Raw genomic sequence first — 23,100 nt, forward strand, 5'->3', positions numbered from 1 at the left:
TACAGGAAGAATCATACAAACTTCATGCCGATGTTGTCCGTAGTCTGATTTGGACCTCAGGGTTGCAAGGTAACAGTTCTAACCACTGAACCACCATGCTTCTTCCTCCTCCTTCCTCTTACTCATCTTCCTGAGGAAGAAGCATGGTGGCCCACTGGTTAGCACTTTTGCGTTGCAGTGCTGGGGTTCTATGTTTAAATCTGACCAAGGACAACATCTGCATGCAGTTTATCCAAAAAAAAGGAACATAGGAAGCGGCAATCTAATAATTAAAAACTTGCATTTTCTTTATTCCATGTATGTAAATGGTAGAAACAGGCAAGTTCAAAAAGCTGTAATAGTTGTTTTGCTGGGACACAGGCTTCTTCAGACCATGCATGGTCTGAAGAAGTGTGTGTCCATGCAAAACGGCTGTTTTGTCCAATTGTAGGGCCTAGAGCCGTGATGGCGAACCTATGACACGCGTAGCCATAGTCGCTGACACGCGGCCGCTCACCCAGTTAATGAATACCGGCAGGGGCCGTGACTCCCCTGCTGGTATTCATTAACCAGCACTACTAACCAGCGCTGATCCCGGCGCACACTGTGATGTCAGTGTGCAGCCAGGATCCTCCTCCCCCCGTCCCCCGACGTCTCCTACCTGTTGTTTCAGCGGGAGCGTCTGGGGGAGAAGGCGTCCTGCAACACACTGACGTCACAGTGTGCACTGGAGGTCATCGCTGCTGGAGGGCGCCGGGCACAGGAGGAGTGGAGCGTCCACAAGGTAAGTACATGGGTCTTGGGGGGGTCCGCTGTGAGGGGGCAGTCACCGCTGGGGGGCCGTCACTGCTGGGGGGCCGCTGTGTGGGGGGCAGTCACTGCTGGGGGGCCGCTGTGTGGGGGGCAGTCACCGCTGGGGGGCCGCTGTGTAGGGGGCAGTCAATGCTGGGGGCTGCTGTGGGGTGCGCTGTCGCTGCTGGGGGCCGCTGTGGGGTGCGCTGTCGCTGCTGGGGGCCGCTGTGGGGTGCGCTGTCGCTGCTGGGGGTCGCTGTGGGGTGCGCTGTCGCTGCTGGGGGCCGCTGTGGGGTGCGCTGTCGCTGCTGGGGGCCGCTGTGGGGTGCGCTGTCGCTGCTGGGGGCCGCTGTGGGGTGCGCTGTCGCTGCTGGGGGCCGCTGTGGGGTGCGCTGTCGCTGCTGGGGGCCGCTGTGGGGTGCGCTGTCGCTGCTGGGGGCCGCTGTGGGGTGCGCTGTCGCTGCTGGGGGCCGCTGTGCGCTGTCGGGGGCCGCTGTGCGGTGCGCTGTCGCTGGCCGCTGTGCGGTGCGCTGTCGCTGTCGGGGGCCGCTGTGCGGTGCGCTGTCGCTGTTGGGGGCCGCTGTCGCTGCTGAGGGGCCGCTGTGGGGACACTGTCACCGCTGGGGCTCATCATTACTAAGATAAGTGAGGGGGAGGCTGGGAGAGGCGAGGGCCTGTGCTATGGGTGTTTTGGGTTTGTTAAATACAGTTATACATTACAATTATACATATTTGTTATTTAAACTATAAATATCCCGAATTTATGGATTTTTTTCTCGAAGTGACACACCACACGAGTTATGCTCGTTTTTTTGGGCGAATTTTGACACACCGAGCTCAAAAGGTTGCCCATCACTGGCCTAGAGGATGGGCAAGAGGGGACAGAAATTGCCCCAAAGTCCAAGGTGGAGGGCTTTAAGTTGGCTGGAATTTGGAGAACTGTAACTCATATCTCTGGAATGGTCATCCAAATCTGAATTTTCAACTCTTGAATATAGTTCCCCTTAAATTAATTTGGATTAGCTATAGTTAAAATAAGATTAGTACACCTTTAATTACTAATTGATTACCCGTTATTGGCAGGGCTGCTTTAAACATATGGCAAATGCTGCATTTGCACCAAGTCCCCAGATGTCACCAGGTCCCCTGGCAGCGGCACCGCTTCCAATTGTATCCAAGTCCTCAGGACGCAGATGCAGTTGAAAACTATTGCGGAGCTCCAAAAATAACAAAACAACAAATACTCGCCTCTTGAGTACCTGACTGCCCAGTCCTGCTGTCCCCGCTCACTTCTGGGACCAGCGGTCATGTGCCAGTCTAAGTGCGTGACTACTGTATCCAGTCACCGATATCAGTAACACTAAGACCAGTGATTGGCAACAGTGGTCTTGTGCTTAGTAGGACATGTGACCATTGGAAGTGAGCTGAGACAACTGTGAAGCCAGATGGGGGAGGGCAGCCTGTAGGGTTAAGGAAGAGTATCTTTTTATTTTTTTTTAGCTTAAAAAAATGGGTCGAGGTGGTGGTGCAGAGGAGGAGGGGCTATAATAGGGGGAAGACCCATTTATAATGGCCTTGCACTGGACCCACTAGAGCATTAAAATGGCCTTGCTTATTGGTAATGTGTATGGATAGAAATGGCATATTAAGATAGACCTTTGACCTAAATGAGATTAGAATGGTGCAGTAGAGTAATATAAGGGGCATTGTTCTAGTTCAAGTAGTGAATACTTCGCACCAAGATAATTAACATTCTTTCTGTAGTAAATCAGGATCTACAGAAGTCCTGTTCACAAATTTCTTCAATCGCTGGTTTCATTTACACTTAATCCTCTGTAATCTTTCATTTGCCTTGCTTTAAATGGTAGAAATGCAACAGAAGCATAAAGGGGGTTAGATAATTTTATGTAAGTGGCAAGGAGGATTCCAACCCTCTTCTAGTTCTGAAGCTGTATTCACACATCTGATAAATGTGCGCAAGTTCTCTCCACGTCTGACATAGAAAGGAATTGCTCAAAAACCGAACCTATGCATTTGAATGGGTTAATTCACATGTGGAAATTTTCACTCAGACCTACGGTCTTGAAGAATGGGACATGTAATTTTTGGTGTCTCACACAGCACATAGACAGATGCAAGTTGCGCCCAAGAATCTCATGCGCAACTCTCTCTTAGGGTGCCTACCCACTAGCGTTTTTTTTTCTGCTGCGAATTCGCTGCGTTTTTTCCAATTGTCAATGGGACTTTCTAATGTTAAAAACGCAAAGCACCAAAAACGCAAGTTGCGGCGCATTGCGTTTTTAACATTAAAAAGTCCCATTGACAATTGGAAAAAAAAAACGCTGCAAATTTGCAGCGGAAAAAAACGCTAGTGGGTAGGCAGGCACCCTTAGCCATGTGAAAGTTGTCTGATTTAGATGTTCTTCCACTGCTTCTAGACTCATTGAAGACTTTCTTCTGGGTTTTGCAACTTTGCAATAGGTGTCAGTTAAAAATTCCATACTGTTGGGGCTTCTACAGTTGATATGCAAACTTTTTGTCTCCATGGTAACAGACAACCAACAAACACTGTGTAGTCTGATCCTGCAGTCATATTCCCTACTGCATGTTTTGTGTTTCTGGATAACTTTTCAGATATACAGTAGCACAAAGTAGGGAATAAATAGAAGGAAGCATAAGGCTGCTGGATTACGCTATGTAGGGTGTATTATATGTTACCATAGAGATGCATAATCTGCATGGGAGCTATAGGAACAAAACAATAGGAAACCTATAATAAAGACCTATTGTAAAGTGTCCTCATTCATTTCAGATGTATTGGGACTCAGATGTGCTACACTGGGTGAGCTCAGACCATTTCATTTTTAAGGACAGGTGCATAAGACTTAAAATAACAAATACGGCAGTACTTACCTGTCCACGGCCCTGGCAATCTAGCTCTGCAGCTCCTCAGTTCTAGTCTATGTTTAGGAACAAGTACCATGTGACTTCTGCAGCCAATCAGAGACTACAGAGTCACCACCCGTTCTCCTGGTATCGGCATTTAAATTTCAGGAACCATGATGTCAGACGTTTGCAACGGTGATGCTGCAGCCGTCATGTTGTGTTTGTTCCTAAACAAAGACCAGGAGGACCACAGGGCTGCAGAGCTGGATTGCCAGGGCTAAGGACAGGTAAGTACTGCTGGATTTGCTATTTCAAGGCTTGTGCACCTGTCCTTAAAAATGATATGGTAACCGGACAACCCTTTTAATAAACAAATTGTAATATGACTGATTCACACATTTGCGGCATTTGTTTACCTCCAGACACCACTTTACAGTTCGTACTTTACATGTATAGAAAGCACTACAAATCAGTCTGAGTACCTTTTGTAACTTTCCTTTCATCCGAGGATGGATTCACACATAGTGCAATTTGTGCATTACAAAGGGTGAAATACGCAGGAAAGGATGCAGATTTTTGCAGCAGTTTTCTCTATGATGTAAACTTCTACCAAATCCGAGTCCACCATATTCATAGAGAGGGCTGAAGATTTTCTGTGGTGGATTTGTCTGTAGGAAATCCACAGTGTTTTACAGTACAAGTAATGTGGATGAAAGTTCAAGAAACCTCATCCACACAGTGACTCCACCAGCAGAATAGTGAGTGCAGCTCTGGAGTATAATACAGGATGTAACTCAGGGTCAGTACAGGATAAGGCCGGTCTCACACGGGCGGATTTTAATTGTGGAATCTGCGGTCAGTGTCCGCGGCAAGTGGCATGTGCGACGTCCAAGCAGAGGCTGTCCGTAGTGGGGGAGACCACGGTTAGGCAAGATGGATGTCATGGATGGCTCTGCAATCTCTCCCGACAAAAAGTGGCCTAGCTCGGTCATGCGCAGGGGAATAGGCAGAATAATAGCAACAGCAATACCTTTTTTTTGTTACGTGACGCCAGTACCTTTTGGGGTGAACTCGAGTGGTAGGTAGCAAAATAACTGAGATGAGTCCACTTAGCCCTTGTTGTAAACTGAAAGTACACAGTTTACTCAGCAGTTTGTAAGCACTCTTTAACAATTTACAGTTCAGATTTGCAAACACAAAGTATCACAAAACTATTTTCTTCAACGCTCTCTCTCTATTTAAAGTTACCCAGAAATAATCCTCTCAGTCCTACTTATCTGAGGGTTTTTTCCTTAGGATTATTTAGTAGAAGATGGAGGTACTGAGATATGGCCGCTTGCACTTTTCCTGACTTTATGTTAAACAGGGGCTTGTACAACTCACTATTGTGCGGACGGTTCTCAGATCTTTGTACTCCACTCTGCACTTGTTCTGGAAGCTTATGTATTCCCATTCTGAGTTCCGGCAACATTAACTGCAGCTGCACTGCATCACACTTCCTCTTTCGCCCACCTCCCGACAACGACTCTCCTCAACTTCTCCTTCACTTCCTGCTACTGTCCTGCACTTTTCTCAACACTCCCCTTAACATCCTGCCTCGCCCTGCACACTTTCCTAGGCTCGTCTTAACTCCTCCCCCTCTACCAATCAGTGAATTAGGTGTCAAAAAACCAAGGAAGCGCAAGCTGTTGCTGGGCAGAATAGCTTTAGCCCATGAAGTAGGGGAAAGACAGGATCTCTCCTCCATACAATACCTTCTATGTTTTCACAGGAGCGCATAACCAAGTATGGCAGAAGTTTGAATGTGTAGCTATCCTGTAGGACACTCTAGGCCACTACACATGCACTGAAAGGTATGTAAAAATTGATTTCCGCAAGTGGAGAAAAAGTTGCGGCATGCTCTATTCTGCTGCGGACAGCCTCCATTGAAGTCAATGGAGGCCGTCCGACCAACAGCCCATGTGCAATTGACACTGCAGATAGGCCGCGGGTATCCACGTCATCGCTTAGCGACGGCACCGGAAAAAGAAAAAAGAAATATATATAAAAAAATCTGTAGTACAGAAAGAGAAGGTATGCGGGGTCGCTGGCGGGGTCACAGCCGGATTTAGCTGTGGGAACCCGTATATGAAATCAAGATCGTTCGTGTGAGACAAGCCTAAGTAATGTATGTATAAAAGGAGCTTAACCCCTTAGTGACCACCCCATTGCCTTTTTTTGTCTTGCTTTAGTGGGCTTTAATCCCCAGGGATGTAAAAACATGCTTCATCTGGGGATTAAAGCCATGTAGGTTGTAAACGTGACAGCTCCATGCTGTCGGTTCACAGAGGTAGCCAACAACCTGGAGCTGTCATAAGTGGCCGTGGTAAGCCCCACCCGGGCACACAATCGGCGCTATCCAATGAATAGTGCCGATTGCATTAAAGTGTAAAAAAGTTTTTAAAAAGTTAAAGATTCAGCTGCCCTCATGGATCGGGTTCATGAGGGCAGCTGAGCATACTCATCCTCATCCTCTGCGATGTTCTGCGGCAAACTGGTCCTCCAGAGCCTGACGCCGGGTTTCTGCGCATGTGAGCTAGACGTCATTACACCAGCCGCACGCGCAGAAGGCCGGGAGGCCTGGGAAATTTGAAATCTCCTGACACCCGGCTACTGAAGGTAGCCGGAAGGCTGGAGATGTCTCCGGGGACTGCGCTGACCGGTCCCCAGGCGCGTGATCGCCGTTATCGGTTCTATAACGGGGATCATGGAAAAGTGAAAAAAAAAAAGTTTCCATGGATCGGATCCATGAGGGCAGCTGAAAATACTCACCCCTGTCCTCCGTAATGTCCCGCTGCGACCTGCATCTGCTGCGGGCTTATGCGTATGCACTGATGTGGCGCACATGCGCAGAAGGTGGGAGAGCCCGGAAAATTCTAAATCTCCCTACACCCGACTGTCAAAGATAGCCGAGTGCAGGGAGGTGTCCCTGGGTACCCCCATATGCATTTCCTGGTCACAGGATCACTGTTATCCATTGGATAACGGTGATTAAGTAAAGCTAAAAAGTGTAAAAAAAAAGTTTAAAAAGTTAAAGTTTCATCTCCCCTTATGGATTGTATCTGTCAGGGGAGCAGAAATTGCATACCCAAGGTCCCCAGATTTGTCCTACGATTTATTCTATGTTAAAGTGACACGTCAGATTTCCAAAATTTGGCTTAGTCATTAAGGGGTTAAAACAAATTACTTTTTCTTGGTATAGAATACATAAAGCTCTATGGAGAAAACCAAAAAAGAATGAGTGATCCCTCGTCTATCGCGGGGGTTACGTTCCAGAGACCCCCGCGATACATGAAAATCAGCGAAGTAGGGGCGTTATATTTACACAAATGAATCTGTGGGGTGAACTGCCAAACAATTGCAAAAGTGAACAAATGGACCGATGCTGCGATCAGTGAGCCAATCAGCGCCCAGGATACAGAACAGCCAATAGTGTGCCATGTACAATCTAGCGTTGGCAAGCGCTATTGACGTCCTGTATTTCCTGTATGTACCGCAAAATTGTATGATATAGCGAAAAACTCTGCGAAAACAGAATTCTATATGGTCTATCTAAAATCCGCAATGCACTGAAGCCGCAATCATTGAAGGGGCGATATAGCGAGGGATCACTGTATATCAGTTCAGATACGTCCCCTTTAAGTTTTCCCCATTTTTTTATATTATGATCACAGTATCGGCTTTCTGTTAAATCGAGCAAGTTTAAAGTGTCCCCGCTGTATCTGATAATTGGATGTTATCCTTTTGCTCAAGTGAAAACTGATTTCTAACAATGCTAAGAGACTGCCGAGCGCATCCAATTACCGCTCTGATCCCTGCTACGGATCATGTACTAGCTTTATGGAGGGTATTAAATATGTGATTTAAATAATAGGACTGTGCTCTGCTCATAATACTGTCCTTCTACTTGCCTGTCAGTTTGTAGATTACATAGTTTAGGCCACTCACACACAGGCGTTAGAAAAACGCTGCGTTTGTACCAGGGTAGAGCTGCTGTATACAGCGTTTAGGCCTAATGCCCACGGACGGAAATCCGCGGCATTTCACCGCAGCTATTAGGTTCTAATAGCTCAATATACACGCTGCAGAATTCCGCAGCGTGAAATTACCCGCAAGCATACACTCAGACGGCCTCCATTGTTCCGCTGGGGGGGGGGGGGGGGGGGCGTGACGGACTCCGCTGCGGTATTCCGCTTGCGGAGCCCGTCACGGCTGGGTGCATAAAATTAATATGCAATATACTTTTAGATATAAGGTCCACACAAAGTTGAGTAACGTTGTAAGTGCATTACTTACTGAACTAATCCAGTTTTACAGCGTGTATACTTCAGAGCTGCATTCAATATTCTTCTACACTGAACGATCAATGCTTTAGGAACAGCTGGCGCATTGACATCTTGTAATCAGTAACACAATACCATGTGATGGCTGCATCACGATTTGCTCACAGATAGTACAGTCTCCAAGGAGTGGGCCCTCAGCCTAAGAGACAGCGGGGTAGAGTTTGGGCCTTGTCACGGGGCTCTACCATCTCCCACCCTGAGGGTAGCACAGGACTCGTCCAAGTAACTGAGGGTAGGACCTTTAAAGGGGTAACTCAATACGTGGTTTACCTTAGCAGTCTGTTGTCACGGGTGACGCCGCTGTTCCTTCCTCTGCGGTGAATCCGGATGGTGAAATAAATGGTCCACACTCACAGGGTCGGCAGTGCTGCTCTACTTGCAGAAAACTATTTACAGTCCTGTTACAAGTATTTATCTAACGCCAGCAGGAAAATGGTGCAGACATCACAAAGTGGTGCGACAGGGAGGAAATCACAGGTTGATAGAAGAATCTACAGTCATCATTATCTGCAGGGTTCCGCTCCCAGTACCAACTCCTTTTACTCTCTATGAGTCGGCACTCACATTTGGCAGGCACTCCACACTGCAATTGCAGTTCCACTCTCTCTCCATCCATCAGTGGCTTAGGACACCACTGGCATCTCCTGGGCTAAGGGGACCCAGGGAAGGCTGAGAATACCTTTCAGCCTCTTCCGTTCTGACCCACACAGAACTGAAAGTGTCTGTGTGGATTACTTGCAGCTCCACCAACACTCCTAATGCTTACAAGTCCAGAAAAGAAGACTCTTGCAAAACACCTTGCAGACACATATAAGAAGCACGATCACGTGACACACAACAAGATACATTTCTCAGACATTCTCACATACCATACAGTTAACTCATTCAATGCTGCAGAAGTGCAATACACATCACATTCATGCAACATGAAAGACACTGACAACGCATAGGCACAAGACAAACACATTCATACATTATGGAGGGTCTCTGTTAACTCTGGGCCACTACAATAGTGTGCTGACCTCTCCTCTGTGCAGCAGAAGGCAACATTTGGTAGTCATGAGTAAACATGGTGACTTGAGTGACTTTGACTGCAGGCAGATTGTTGCTACCTGGAGGTTTGGTGCCAGTATTTCTGAAACAATCACACTTGTTGGTTATTCCCAAAGCATGGTATCAAGAGTGTACCAAGACTAGTTGAACCACGGACAGTCATCCGATAGAATATTACACAGCAGCAGGCGACCTGTAGTTGATTCTAGAGGCACTTATCGAGTGGCATGACTAATATCTCAGCAATAACATGCCAAAGTGGACCAACAGACTCAGCAGAACAGCAGAAAAATTAGCCCACTTGCACAATGATCATGCGGTGTACCTTGTATTAACTAGAAAGAAGTCAATGGACCTTGGACACATGGCAGAAGGTCATCTGGAGTGCTGAGTCCCGTTTCCTGCTGAATCATATCGATGGCCGGGTCCGCATCTGGCATAAACAGCATGAAAGCGTATCCCATGGATGCACCATTGGGGTTCAACAGGCTGGTGCTGGTGGTGTCATGATCTAGGGGGGTGGGGTATATGGCGTGGCCTAGGACCATTGAATATCATATCACAGTCCTTGAATGGTGAACACTACTGAGACCTGTTAGCTGACTATCTGCACCCATATCTTCAGAAAGTGTTCCTCAACCACAGTGCCATCTTTCAACAGGACAACGCTCCGTGTCTTTGAGCTCAGATCACTTAGTAGTGGTTGGAGGAACACAACAATAAATTCTCCACAATGCTTTGGGCTCCAAACTCACCCAACTGTAATCCCATTGAACATGTTTGAGATATATTGGAACGGGCTGTGAGATCTGCTCCCACTTATCTGCAAAATTGGCACCAACCTACAGGGTGGCTGCAGCAGGCATTGGTTGAGTTGAGTAGGGAGGATGTTCATCACCTTGTGAAATCTGTTCCCTGATGTCTGAAAGCCACTATGGCCCCAAAAGGTGGACCAACCCATTGTTCAGTAGGTGTTTCTAATGCAGTGATCATTCAGTGTAGATGTTACTGGAAACCGTCAATAATCTTGTCAGCAGGAACACTTGCAACCTGTTCAAGACCACAGACTTTTAGTTTACCTTTAGTTTTTCATCCCTGCCTTTCAAGAGCCATAACTTTATATTTTAACATAGTAACATAGTATGTTAGGCTGAATGAAGACAATGTCCATCTAGTTCAGTCTGTCTCAACTCCCCTCTTGTTGGTCCAGAGGAGGGGGGGGGGGGGAAACGAGCCAATTTAGCTCATTTGGAGGGATAAAATTCCTTCCTTACTCCATATGGAAACCATGATAAGCCTGGATCAACGCCTGAGTTCCTACCTAACTCCAAGACCCAGATCAACAACCCGACTGGTCACCTATGTCTATATCATGTAATATTGTAGCACTCTAAAAAGATGTCCCTTCTTAAACTCCTCTATCGATTTTGCCATCACCACGTCCTCAGGCAGAGAGTTCCACAGTCTCACTGCTCTTACAGTAAAGAACGCCTTTTTGTGCTGGTGGTGAAACCTGCTTTTTTCTAGACGTAGAGGATGCCTCCTTGTTATCGTCGCAGTCCTGAGTATAAACAGATCATGGGAAAGATCCTTGTATAGATCCCCTAATGTATTTATACATAGTGATTTGATTGCCCCTTAGCCATCTTTTTTCCAGGATAAATAATCCTAATTTTGATAACCTCTCTGGGTATTTCAGTCCTCTCATTCCGTTTATTAATTTAGTTGCCCTTTTTTGAACCCCTTCAGACACTTTCCTGAGCACCGGTGTCCAGAACTGTACACAGTATTCCATGTGGAGCCTGACAAGTGCCTTGTATAGTGGAAGAATAATATTCTCGTTCCTTGCCCCTATACCTCTTCTAATGCACCCAAAGACTTGATTTGCTTTTTCAGCAGCTGATTGGCATCGATTGCTCCAGTTAAGTCTACAGTGCACTAGTACCCCCAGGTCCTTTTCCATATCACTTTTCCCTAGCAGTACCCCATTTAGTGTATATTGGTGACATCCGTTTCTCCTGCCCATGTGCATAACCTTACATTTATCAACATTAAACTTCATTTGCTATTTTTCTGCCCAAGCCCCCAGCTTATCTAGGTCTTTTTGTAGCCGTACATTTTCCTCCTCTGTATTATCTTGTATAATTTTGTATTATCTGATATTTTACTGTGCAGTACCGCTATCAGGTCATTGATAAATATATTGAACAGTATGGGGCCTAATACTGAACCATTTATTACCACCCTCTGCTTTTTATTTGTGAGCCAGTTCTTTACCCAGATACACACGTTTTCGCCCAGACCGAGCTGCCTCATTCTATATATCAACCTATAATGCATCACGGTGTTAAATGCTTTAGAAAAATCCAGATATATGAGATCAATAGACTCTCCCAGGTCCAGCCTAGAACTTAATTTATTGTAAAAGCTGATCAAATTAGTCTGACATGATCGACCCCTCATGTACCTCTGCTGGTATTCTAGGATGGCATCTCTCAGAAACCCCTCGAATATTTTTCCAATTATTGAAGTGAGACTTACCGGCCTGTAGTTACCAGGCTCTTTTTTTAGACCCCTTTTTGTATATTGGAAACACATTGGCAATGTGCCAATCCAGTGGTACCACCCCGGTTTCAATAGTATCCATAAATATAAGAAATAGCTGTCTAACTATCAAGTCACTTAGCTCCTTCAGAACCCTTGGGTGTATTCTATCTGGGCCCAGCGATTTATCGATTTTAATCCTCTTTAATCCGTTCTGCACTTCCTCCTGTTTTAGGCATGCAATATTTAGCAGGGGTTCGTTTTATTCCCCTGCATCTCTTGTGACATTTCTTTTTCATTCGTGAATATACTTGAGAAAAAAAACTATTTAATAGATTTGCCTTCCCTCCATCATCTTCTATGGTTTCTCCTGCATTATTTGTTAAAGGGCCAGTGCTTTCAGTGCAAATCCTTTTACTGTTTATATAACTGAAGAATAATTTAGGGTTATTTTTGCTCTCTTTGGCAATCAGTCCCTCTGCCTCCTCTTTAGCAAGGGTCTTCTGCCTTCGGCTCGGTCTGGCACGAGTGGCGTTCTGGCTCCGCCCCCTTCTACGAGTCATCGCGTAGCTCCGCCCCGTCACGTTTGCCGACTCCAGCCAAGCAGGAGGCTGGAATCGGCACACGTGACGGGGCGGAGCTACACGATGACGCGTAGAAGGGGGCGGAGCCAGAACGCAGCTGCTGCCGGACAGACCCGAAGGCAGAAGACCCTTCTGTGCAAGCGCGTCTAATCGGGTGATTAGACGCTGAAGTTAGACGGAGCCATGGAGACGGGGACGCCAGCGCAGGGAAGGTAAGTGAATAACTTCTGTATGGCTCATATTTAATGCACGATGTATATTACAAAGTGCATTAATATGACCATACAGAAGTGTATAACCCCACTTGCTTTCGCGAGACAACCCCTTTAATTATAGTGTTGTCACTATTTCCCAAGTGTCCCTGCACCTGCACCCCTGTGATTCTGTCAGGTTTGTTAGTTAATAATAAGTCCAGAGTGGCCCTCCCTCTAGTTGGCTCCTCCACAAGCTGGTTAAGGTAGTTGTCTTTAATTGTTCTCAAGAACTTATCACCCTTGTGAGATTTGCAGGTTTCGTCTTCCCATATTATAATTAAAGTCTCCCATAATAATTACTTCATTGTGGTTTGAAACCTCTTCTATTTGTCTTAATAATAAGTTGGCAGTTTCTTCTGTTATTTTTGGTGGCCAATAGAAAACCCCTATCAGGATTCTGCTATTTTTTTCTCCCTGTATTTCTATCCACAGAGATTCCACATGTGCATTGCCTACACCTATATCTTTTCATAGCCTCGGCATTAAGTATGATTTAACATACCCCTCCCCCTTTCTGGTCTCCACAGTCTCTTCTGAAGAGATTATAGACCTGAGAGCTGCAGCAACAATGGTCTGATTGACACAGGTCCAACTTGTGGAGGATTCATCTAAATAGTGATTTAGTCACTGTAGGTAAAGTGTAGTATTATAACTAGAGATGAGCAAGCACCAAAATGCTCGGGTGCTCGTTGCTCGAGTCGAGCTTTCCACGATGCTCGAGGGTTCGTTTTGAGTAACGAACCCCATTGAAGTCAATGGGCGACTCAAGCATTTTTGTATATGACCGTTGCTCGCTAAGGTTTTCATTTGTGCAAATCTGCAAAACCTACGAAAGTGATGGAAACAACACAGATACGGATAGGGCAGGCGAGGGGCAACATACTGGGCTGCATCTCAGGTTCCCAGGTCTCACTATTAAGCCACAATAGCGGGAAGGGTGCCCCCCCCTAACAATTTTTACTTCGGACAAACCCTCATTAGCAAGGCACAGCTTAGATAAGCACCACACTACCTCCAACCAAGCACAATCACTGCCTGCGGGACACACCGCTGCCTCTTCTCCTGGGTTACATGCTGCCCAACACCCCCGCACGACCCTGCGTCCAATGGGGACTCCATGTGTCCACACACTACTCATTCTGTTTGGGTGTCGGATACCTCATCGAGAACGCAAGGGGTAAACCATCTGCACTCTGCATCCTACCCAAGTCTGTCAGTGTTTTGGGGACAGACAGGTAAAACACCTCAATAGGAAGTCTGTGTGCACCCACAGCAGGGGTGGCCCCCAGGAACCCACAGACGGTACATAAAGAAATCCTATTGCAGTGCCCCTGATAGCTGAGGTTACGTGATAGAAAATACATATTGGCTTTGGCCCTCACGCCATGCCCTAGACATTCGTGGTTTCTTTAAAAGTGCCAGGCAGGTACAACTCTGCTAAGGGAAGTCTGTGTGCACCCGCAACATGGGTGCTAGCAGGAACACACAGACGGTACAGAAAGAAATCCCATTGCAGTGCCCCGGCTAGCTGCAGTTGCGTGAGAGGAAATACATGTTGGCTGCGGCCCACACGCCATGCCCTAGACATTCTGTTTTTTTTAAAAAAGTGCCAGGCAGGTACAACTCCGCTATGGCAAGTCTGTGTGCACCCGCAACATGGGTGCTAGCAGGAACACACAGACGGTACAGAAAGAAATCCCATTGCAGTGCCCCGGATAGCTGCGGTTGCGTGAGAGGAAATACATGTTGGCTGCGGCCCACACGCCATGCCCTAGACATTCTGTTTTGTTTTTTTTAAAGCAGACCCTTGTAACATTTATGTAGCAGAAGCATAGGCAGATCCCAGTACCATTTTTGTAGCAGAAGTAAACGCAGACCCCAGTAACGTTAACATGGTGGAAGTATAGACAGACCCCACTAACATTTCTGTGGTAACAGTATAGACAGAGCCGAGTAACATTTCTGTAGTAACAGTATAGGCAGATCCCAGTAACATTTCTGTAGCAGAAGTATAGGCAGACCCCTGTAACATTAACGTGGCAGCAGTATTGGCAGACCCCAGTAACATCCTTGTGGCAGCAGTATAGGCAAACCCCTGTAAAATTAACATTATAAAATATGTATTTATGATTGAGCCTTTAATGTAATGACATCAGACTATATTTAAGTTGTAAATTAATTTCTATATTATTACTAGACCTTTAAAAAAGTCATTTCCAGTAATCATAACCTAGTTTGCTAGACAGAGTTGGTACATGTGCTGTGTACATTTTACTGTGATACCGGCAGCCTACTTTGGTGCTTTAGGCTGCTCACTGATGGCTTTGGAAGATTACTGGTGATGAGGCAATCCATTTAAATGGACACTAGCTCTTACACAACTTCTGTTCATCCAACAACATATGTGTATATCATCAATCTTGTAATGTACATGGACTAATGTTTTACTTTTGCTTTACCACTAAAAATCAAGTATGAAGTGCTTGGCACTAGGGTTCTCCCTCCCAGTAGATTTGCAATCCACTGCCTGTCTTTGGGCATTTAGCTTCTCTAGTACTCTGTTTCCACAAAAATAAGCCCTACCCTGAAGATAAGCCCTATCCAGATTTTGTGGGAGGTTTGAAATATAAGACCTACCCTGAAAATAAGCCCTAGCTGTATTACATGAAAGGAAAAAAAAGAAATACCTAACATGCTTGGTCTGGGCCCTCCTGCTGTTGTCCAGAGCTCATCCGTGCATTCTGCAGTCCTTGTTTGCCCACAAAAGATCACTTCCTGGTTATGGGATTGATGAATCCCACCTGCAGGAAGCGATGGCTCTGATTGGTTCTCGAGTACTAACGAGCCCATCAATACAGTGCTCGATTAACCAATACGATGGCTGTAATTGGTTCGAGTGCTGCATTGATTGGCTGAGCAGCAATCGAAAAACCAATCATAGCCATTGCGTTGGGGAGGTGGGATTTATGAATTGGCCAATCAATGGCGCGGCTCAGCGCGTCCGAGCTCTGGAGAGCATCGGGAGGGACATCCCCTGAAAATAACACCTAGTGCCTCTTTTGGGGCAAAAATGGAAAAAGACAGGGTCCGATTTCCGGGGAAACATGGTAACAGGGACATTGAGACACTGCTAGGCATTACATGCAACAGAGGGACGGGCAATCAAATGCTGATTGGAGCAAGGCAGCATGGGAAATGTGGGAGAGGAAGACCAAGCTAGTACAGTACTGGCAGAATGGTGGCTTAGCATGTGCGGCATGTTCTATCTCTCTGCAATTTGCTAATTTTTTTTCTTATCTTCCATGTTTACCCACGGAGCCCCTTTTTTATTGCATCGCAACGCACAAACTTGAGATTTTTGTGTGATGCAGTGCGTTTTTTTTAATATTAAAAAGTCCTAATGACTGGCAATGCCGTGCGAGCGTGATCCATTTTAAAACGTTACTATGGCGAACACATAAAGAAAAAAGAAGTGTGAGCAAAAACAGCGAAAGTCAATGTATTATCATACGTGCGCACCTCTCACGCGTAATACTCAATTCAAATACTTTCGTGTGAGCCCTGCCTTAATAAGAGAATCAGACTGGAAGAAATCTCCCCCCTCCCGACATAGTGCTTTGGATTAATCAACTATGTCACAGCTTGCACACAACAACCCCAAGAACTTGGGCTCTTGCCAGACCAGCCTAAAACTGCAGATTTATGTGATAGTGGAGGAAGAATACCTCTCAGAACGTGATGTCCAAGTTCACATCCGCCAATTATTCCCCAGAGATCTGTATTCTGGTGTGGATAGAGGGGGCAGGTACCTGGTCCCCACCAGCAAAAAGGCCAATGACTTGTTAATGAGTCACACACCAAGAAGCCTTTCTGCATTCATTGTTGCACAGTCATCTACATGTAATTAATCCTCCAAACCTCAACCTGTCAAATTGTAGCAAACTTCCTGCCTTTTTGTTATGATGTTTTTGTATCCTGTAACATCATAATACAACTTTACAGGATTATGATACATTATTTGCTATATGCTTTGTATTAAGCTTTATATATGCCCTGATAATACTAGACTGGAATATCGGTCTGTATGCCAACATCATTTAACTAGTCTTCAGGGTAAAGGGTCAGTCTGGGCTATTTGCTGTTGTACACACTGTGCCAACTCTACATCATTTATCAATTCCAGCAGCTGCCCTGTACGCAAACATCACTTATACTGGAGAATCCCTTGCAGTCATGCCCACATCAGTGTTACAGTAGTCATGTGACTGCCTCCAGAAGAATAATGCAAAGCTTCAAAGCACAATACCAAATATCTAGTTGATCTATCATTTATAGTACTGGTGGCCTCTTAAGTGACCGAGAGACCACTGGGCACTCTTAAACACCAGGGTCTGGATGTGACTCCATCCAATAACGTTAGACCCCAATGGGTGGTAGAAAAGCAACAAACTATATTGTTTAGATGCACTCATGTACATTGAAGGAGTTGTCTCATGAATCTGTTGTTCTTTATCCATAAAACCTTCATTTTTGATATTGGTGAATATCCCAACTGTCGGACCCCCAACAATCTGCTAATTATCCTCTCTCTGGTGGATAGGGGAGAACTTAAAGGGGTTGTTCTATTGTAAACTATTGATGGGCCTATCCTCAGGACTGATCATCAATAGTAGATTGTCAGGGGTCTGCTGCCTGGCACCCCCAAGGATTAACTGTTTACGGGGCTGCTGCACGTGACTGAGCTGATTTCTGCAGAAAGAAGAACTCCGTTCTTACTGCAATGGCCAGACTTGATATTGCAGGCTAAGCTGTAATTTCAATGGAAACTTGGCTTGCAATACCAAGACTGACCACTGTAGTGGGAATAGAGCTGTCTGCTTCCAGTGTACAAGTACACCAGACCAGTGAAGAGATGATGGGTGTGGGTCATGGATGATGGACTGCCATCGGTCTACTGTTGATGACCTATCCTGAGGATAGACAATCAATAGTTTACAACTAGACAACCCCTTTAAAGCTCTGGTTTGGAGACCAAATTCTATCCCGGGCCCAGAGTCAGTAGGGGTATATTAGTGGAGTATATAACCTGCAGTTATTCTTCTCTGCTGACCCTCTGAATAGGTTCTGGGTCCCATTTTCAGATGTCCAAGGTGACAGACACAATCTTTGGACTACCTTATCTTCACAGTGCATTGGTAGTGTTAAACTAACAATGTACTATACCTGCTCTCTGATATGGCCAGACCTGCTCATGTGATTAGTTCTGGCCAATCAGAGTAGCACACAGGGTGCATTAGGTAGTTAGAAACTGCGGTGACCATACTTAGGATGGTGGTGGAAAACAGAGACTGGAACCAGTGGATTTGGGGGATGGCAGTGAAGAACAACTGAAGCTAATATACTCTATGTCCCTTCTAGTCCAGGGGCAGAATTTTGTCCTGAAAACCTCAGTCACTTTAATACAATGTCCTGGATTACTCATGGGCCAGCATTATGTCCCAGTCAGTCTGCTTCAATCTGTAAGTACAGTACACCACAATGGTTGTCACTTTGTGAAGGAAATTTTCTAGTCTGGAGTTGGAATTAGTTCAGTCTGGAGGTTTGAATGTAGTGTCTTGCAACAAATCTAAGGTTATTGAAAGGTAATTTTAGGTACTAAAAAGGGTTGTCCAATTTGTAAACTATTGATGGCCAATGCTTAGAATAGGTCATCAATAGTAGATTGGCGGGGGCTTTCACCTGATACCTCTGCTGATCAGCTGTTTGCTAGGCTTGTGTATTTGTAAACTAAGCTGATTTTTACATTAAGCAGAAAGCTTTGTTCTTACTGCAGTGGCCAGACTTGGTATTACAGGCAAAGTTCCCATTTATTTCAATCAGAACTTGACCTGCAATACTAAGCCTGGCCACTGCAGTAAGAACAGAGCTGTCTGCTTCCTGCAGAAATCAGCCTACTACACAAATGCACCAGCCCAAAGAACTGCTGTTTAGCGGGGCTCTCAGGAGTCGAACCCCAACAATCTACTATTGATGATCTAGCCTGCAGATTGGCCATTAGAAGTTTACAACTGGATAACTCCTTTAAAGAAGATGCTCAAAATTACATAAAACATGATCTGCTTAAACAGCATCACACCAGTCAATGGGCTCGTTGGTATTGCAAATCAGGCACATTTGCTTGAATAGGGATAAGCTGCAATACCAGATACAGCCCAAAAACGTAAGGACTCTTTGACATAGACCGACAGTAGCCGTTCGACCATTGGTGATCAACAAGACTGGCAATTGCTGAAATGGCCTTTACACAGGCTGATGCAGTCTACATTGGGGATGAATAATTACAAGTGCCAAGCCTTTTTCAATATAGTATTATCAGTGTCAGCAGCACATTCCCTGCTCACAGAGGGAGGGAGATGTGCTGCCAACAATGATGATCTTTTGGGCTGCACGAAAGCAGGCCTTGGCTAATCGAGTGCAGCTTCACACTCCAATGATTGGACAAGTGAGCGTTCATATGAACATTATTTGTGCCCGATCATGCCCGTGTAAAAGGTTATTTAAGGGGGTTGTCCAGCTGTAAACTATGGATGGCCTATCTGCAGGCTAGAACATCAATAGTAGAATGGTGGAATCCATCACTCAGGACCCCTGCCGAACAGCTGTTTGTGGGGCCTGTGCTCTCATGCACTGAGCTAATTTCTGCAGGAAGCAAACAGTGCTGGTATTATAGGCAAAGTTTCTATTGAAGTGAATGGAAATTTTCCATGTAATGCCAAACTGGGCCACTGCGGTGGGAACGGAGCTGTCTGCTTCCTGCAGAAATCAGCTCGGTGCATGACCACACTGGCCCTGTGAACAGCTGATCAGCAGGCGTCCCTGGTGATGGACTCCCACCAATCTACTACTGATGGCCTATCCTAAGAAGAGGCCATCAATTCTTTCCAACCAGACAGCCTCTTAAAGTCTTTAGAGAAAATGGTTTCACACATGTTGTGTTCTTCATCTTAGCGGTTAACTGTCCTATTCAAGCAATAAAATACTGTAGGATTGCATAACTAAGAACTGGCTGAAATAAAGGATCAATGATTGCCCCAAGAGTTACTGTCATGATATGTCATGATATGACACAAGGGCCCCTGCTAAGCCTGATAATGAAACCACAATCATGTAGCTCAATAGAGGTTGAATGCTCATGCATGGCCGCTCCACTACTGGGATTCTGTGCCGGCTGAGAACGTATAAAGCATCAGAATTGTATGAATACATGAATGCCGGAGCGCAAAGCTAAATAATATGCTGTGATAATAACCATTCACTGCTGTGTGGCCAGATGTGACGAATATCACCATGTGGAAAGCAGCTTTACATATTTATACGAGACATTTATCGTAGATATTAGTGTTATCGAATATTTCAGGAGAATGAATATTATACAGAAGGTACGGTGGGTTTTGCAGCTGATTACAAATGTATATCCTCATTTTCTAAAGGAATATTGTCTCCCAATAACTACAATCGACTGAAATAAAATGTGTTGCATTTGTTGCACATCACAGGATGGCCATACCCTAACCCGATGGTGACCCAGTGGCGGGACACTAGTCTTGCCAAGTGAATGGTGATTGTCTGGTCATTAAAGAGGATCATAGAACATAAAGACAGAATAAGGCCACATGGTCCATCGAGTCTGCCCTTATATTGTTTCCCATTTATTTTTCTCTTAGGATGGATCTATACTTAGGCTGCTTGAATTGATTTAATGTTGATTTGCCAACCACATCTGCTGGAGGTTACTTCCAAGCATCTACTACTCTTTCAGTAAAATATTCCCTGATGTTGCTTCTGATTTTTCCTCCAAGTAGTCTAATGGTGCCCCCTTGTTCTAGTGTTTAGCTTCCTAATTAGAGATGAGCGAATGTACTCAGTAAGGGCGATTTCGCAATCGAGCACTGCGATTTTCGAGTACTTCACTACTCGGGTGAAAAGTACTCGGGTGCGCTGTGGGGCGGGGGTTGCAGAGGGGAGTGGGGGGTAGCAGCGGGGAACAGGGGGAAGCCCTCTCCCTCTCCCCCCCACTCCCCGCTGCAACCCCCCGCTCACCCACAGCGCACCCGAGTACTTTTCACCCGAGTAGTGAAGTACTCAAAAATCGTGGTGCTCGATTGCGAAATCGCCCTTACCGAGTACGTTCGCTCATCTCTATTCCTAATAAATACACTTCCCTTCTGAACCTTATTTATACCCTTAATATACATAAAGTAGTTGTCTGGTTAGAAAGTAACTTATAACATTGAGAGACACGACACTTAAACCAACAAAATGAAAAAGTACTTACCCTCCTCAGCCCTAATGATCCAGCAATGCAGCCCTGCTATTCACCAGGTTTCTGACAGCTTAAGTCAGGTGACCGCTGTCTGCCAATCAGAAGCTGTAGTCTCATTGTTCTGAACTCCTGGCATCGTGGCACCCAGGATGTGAGCACTGATGTCAGGAGACTGTGCAGTGATGCTGTGGACTCTGATTGGCAGACAGCAGTCACTTGACTTCTGCTGTGAAGAGGCCAGGTGAATTGTGGGGCTGTGGTGCTGAATCACTGGGGCTGTTTTGTTTTGTGGTTTTAACTAATGTGACTTTAAACGTTAGAAGTTATTTTCTTAGTTGACAACCCCTTTAAAGGTTACAATCCTGCCCCCTTCTCCTTCTTTGCTCTAGGCTAAACAGCTGAGCTGTGGTTTAGTAAATACTTGTATTACCCAGGAAATAACAATAATCTTCAGCATCTCTTCTTAGGACTTTGCGTTGTACCGTTCCTCTGTTATAAATTGACAACTGGGTGTTACTACTCCTCTTGTCAAATGGATATGTCCCTAAACAGCCTAGTGCTGATTGGACAATGTGTAAGGACACCCCCCAACTGGTAACACCCGCTTGTACATCTATTATAGATTTGTAGGAAGAGTAACCGAGGAATAGAGAATTCTAAGTGTGTTATTATGGGGAATACGATTATTTACTAAAACAGACGTGTCAGGAGAGCCAACAAGTCCTCTTTAGGCCAGTTTCAGATGAGCGTATTATAGCATGTCTACAATATGTATTACAGATGTGTAGCAACTGTATCTCATCAGCATTTCATGGGCATTTGATCAGTTCTGGCCTCCATATATTTTATTTTCTACTGGGTAAATACTAATCCGTAATAGAAAAGAATACAAATATAGAGGCTGTAAATAGGTCACGCTGCATTAAAAAAATGGCTGAAAAATACGGCCCTATGAATCCATACATAGGTGTATATATGCTCCATATCACGGTCTGGAAAACATGGACCAAACACAGAGGTAAAATACACTTGTCTGAATGAGGCCTTAAACAGAGATCTTCCAACAGGTTAGAAAATCTCCATGTGTGATACTGAGGCATGCTGATTGTCAAAAACTCCATCCTCTCGTATCCCCTCTGTAAGACAATACATCATAAACTCAGCCATTTGTAAGATCGATGTCTGCTCTAAAAATCAAAGTAATATTCGTGGTTTTGATCGTTGCGATAATACACAGCAGTTTTATAGTAAAGGCATTCATCATTTTATAACAGTTTGCAAAAATCCAATTATTTCAACTCTTGGCAACCTTTAGCCTTCCAACTATGGTCGAACTAGAAATGCCAATAATTGCAGAGCCAAAGCTAGCTCATAGAAGCAGTGCAGAAGTGGTAAATGTATGATCAGATGCATTCATAGCAAGGTGGTTCTTACCTATGATGATGGCACAAGCACTTACAAGGCCTATCTCTTTTTTAAGGGTGACTTTTTCTATGGTGGTGTCCTGACCTGGCGTGGCATTAGGAAGGTGCGGTGTGGGCACCGGTGGCCCATGCCCCGGACTGCTGTTGCAGTTGGAGTTTTTGATCTCATTCTCCCCTGCCATGTCTCCTGTGTGTCCTGAATTCCTTCAGCCCAGCTCAGCTGCCAGCCAGACCCTTGTGCAGCTCAGGGTGAACGTCTTGGTCTGTTCTCACACGGGACCTTGTGCCTACCAGGTACTCTCTTCTCTGCTGCACCTGCAGAACTTACAATGACACCACCGAGACGGGCACACACAGAGTACGCTCTACATGCTGCTTTCCACAATCGGGTCCAAGAGGAGGGGGCACACTCTCCGCTCTTAAAGACACAGAGCCTTCATCCACAGCCCACCTCCCACCCACTTCTCCAGTGAAGGAAAAAAATGTTCATTATAATCTTTTAGCTGTTAATGCAAATATTTTGTGCACTTAGGTATTTAACTCCGCTGCAGGGTTCCTCTTGAAAATCCCTGTTAATCTTCATTATATTGGTCAGATCCATTTTTTTTCAGCATCATGTGAATACAGTATTCTGGAAGTGTACCACATTGCATTGTTTGGTGTAGTGAAGAAGAATGCGAGCGCTGATTACTTGGACTGACTCAGGGCTTTCAGTAGTTGCATACTCTAATTAAACTGCAGATGTTCAGATACTTCCCGGGGGTGTTCAGTCATCTACTTATTCTGCAATATTCTTAGGCCATATTCACATGAGTTTATTTAAATGTGGACATTGGGAAGTCTTGTTCTTGTTCACAGATAACTGGAGACCCCTCTGCA

At 45.3% G+C, this 23,100-nt stretch overlaps 1 protein-coding gene across 1 annotated transcript in view; it reads right to left on the reverse strand.

Annotated features, from left to right (window-relative positions):
• SLC7A10 (solute carrier family 7 member 10) overlaps window positions 1-22,403 on the reverse strand; it is a 72,000-nt gene extending 49,597 nt beyond the window's left edge. The window contains exon 1 of the mRNA XM_066584184.1: window positions 22,232-22,403. Within this exon, the coding sequence (XP_066440281.1) occupies window positions 22,232-22,403 (172 nt within the window). The remainder of the gene's footprint in view (window positions 1-22,231) is intronic.
• Window positions 22,404-23,100: the final 697 nt, after the last annotated feature.

The sequence above is a fragment of the Eleutherodactylus coqui genome, chromosome 11 (assembly GCF_035609145.1).
Source record: "Eleutherodactylus coqui strain aEleCoq1 chromosome 11, aEleCoq1.hap1, whole genome shotgun sequence".
In the NCBI taxonomy this organism is placed as follows: domain Eukaryota; kingdom Metazoa; phylum Chordata; class Amphibia; order Anura; family Eleutherodactylidae; genus Eleutherodactylus; species Eleutherodactylus coqui.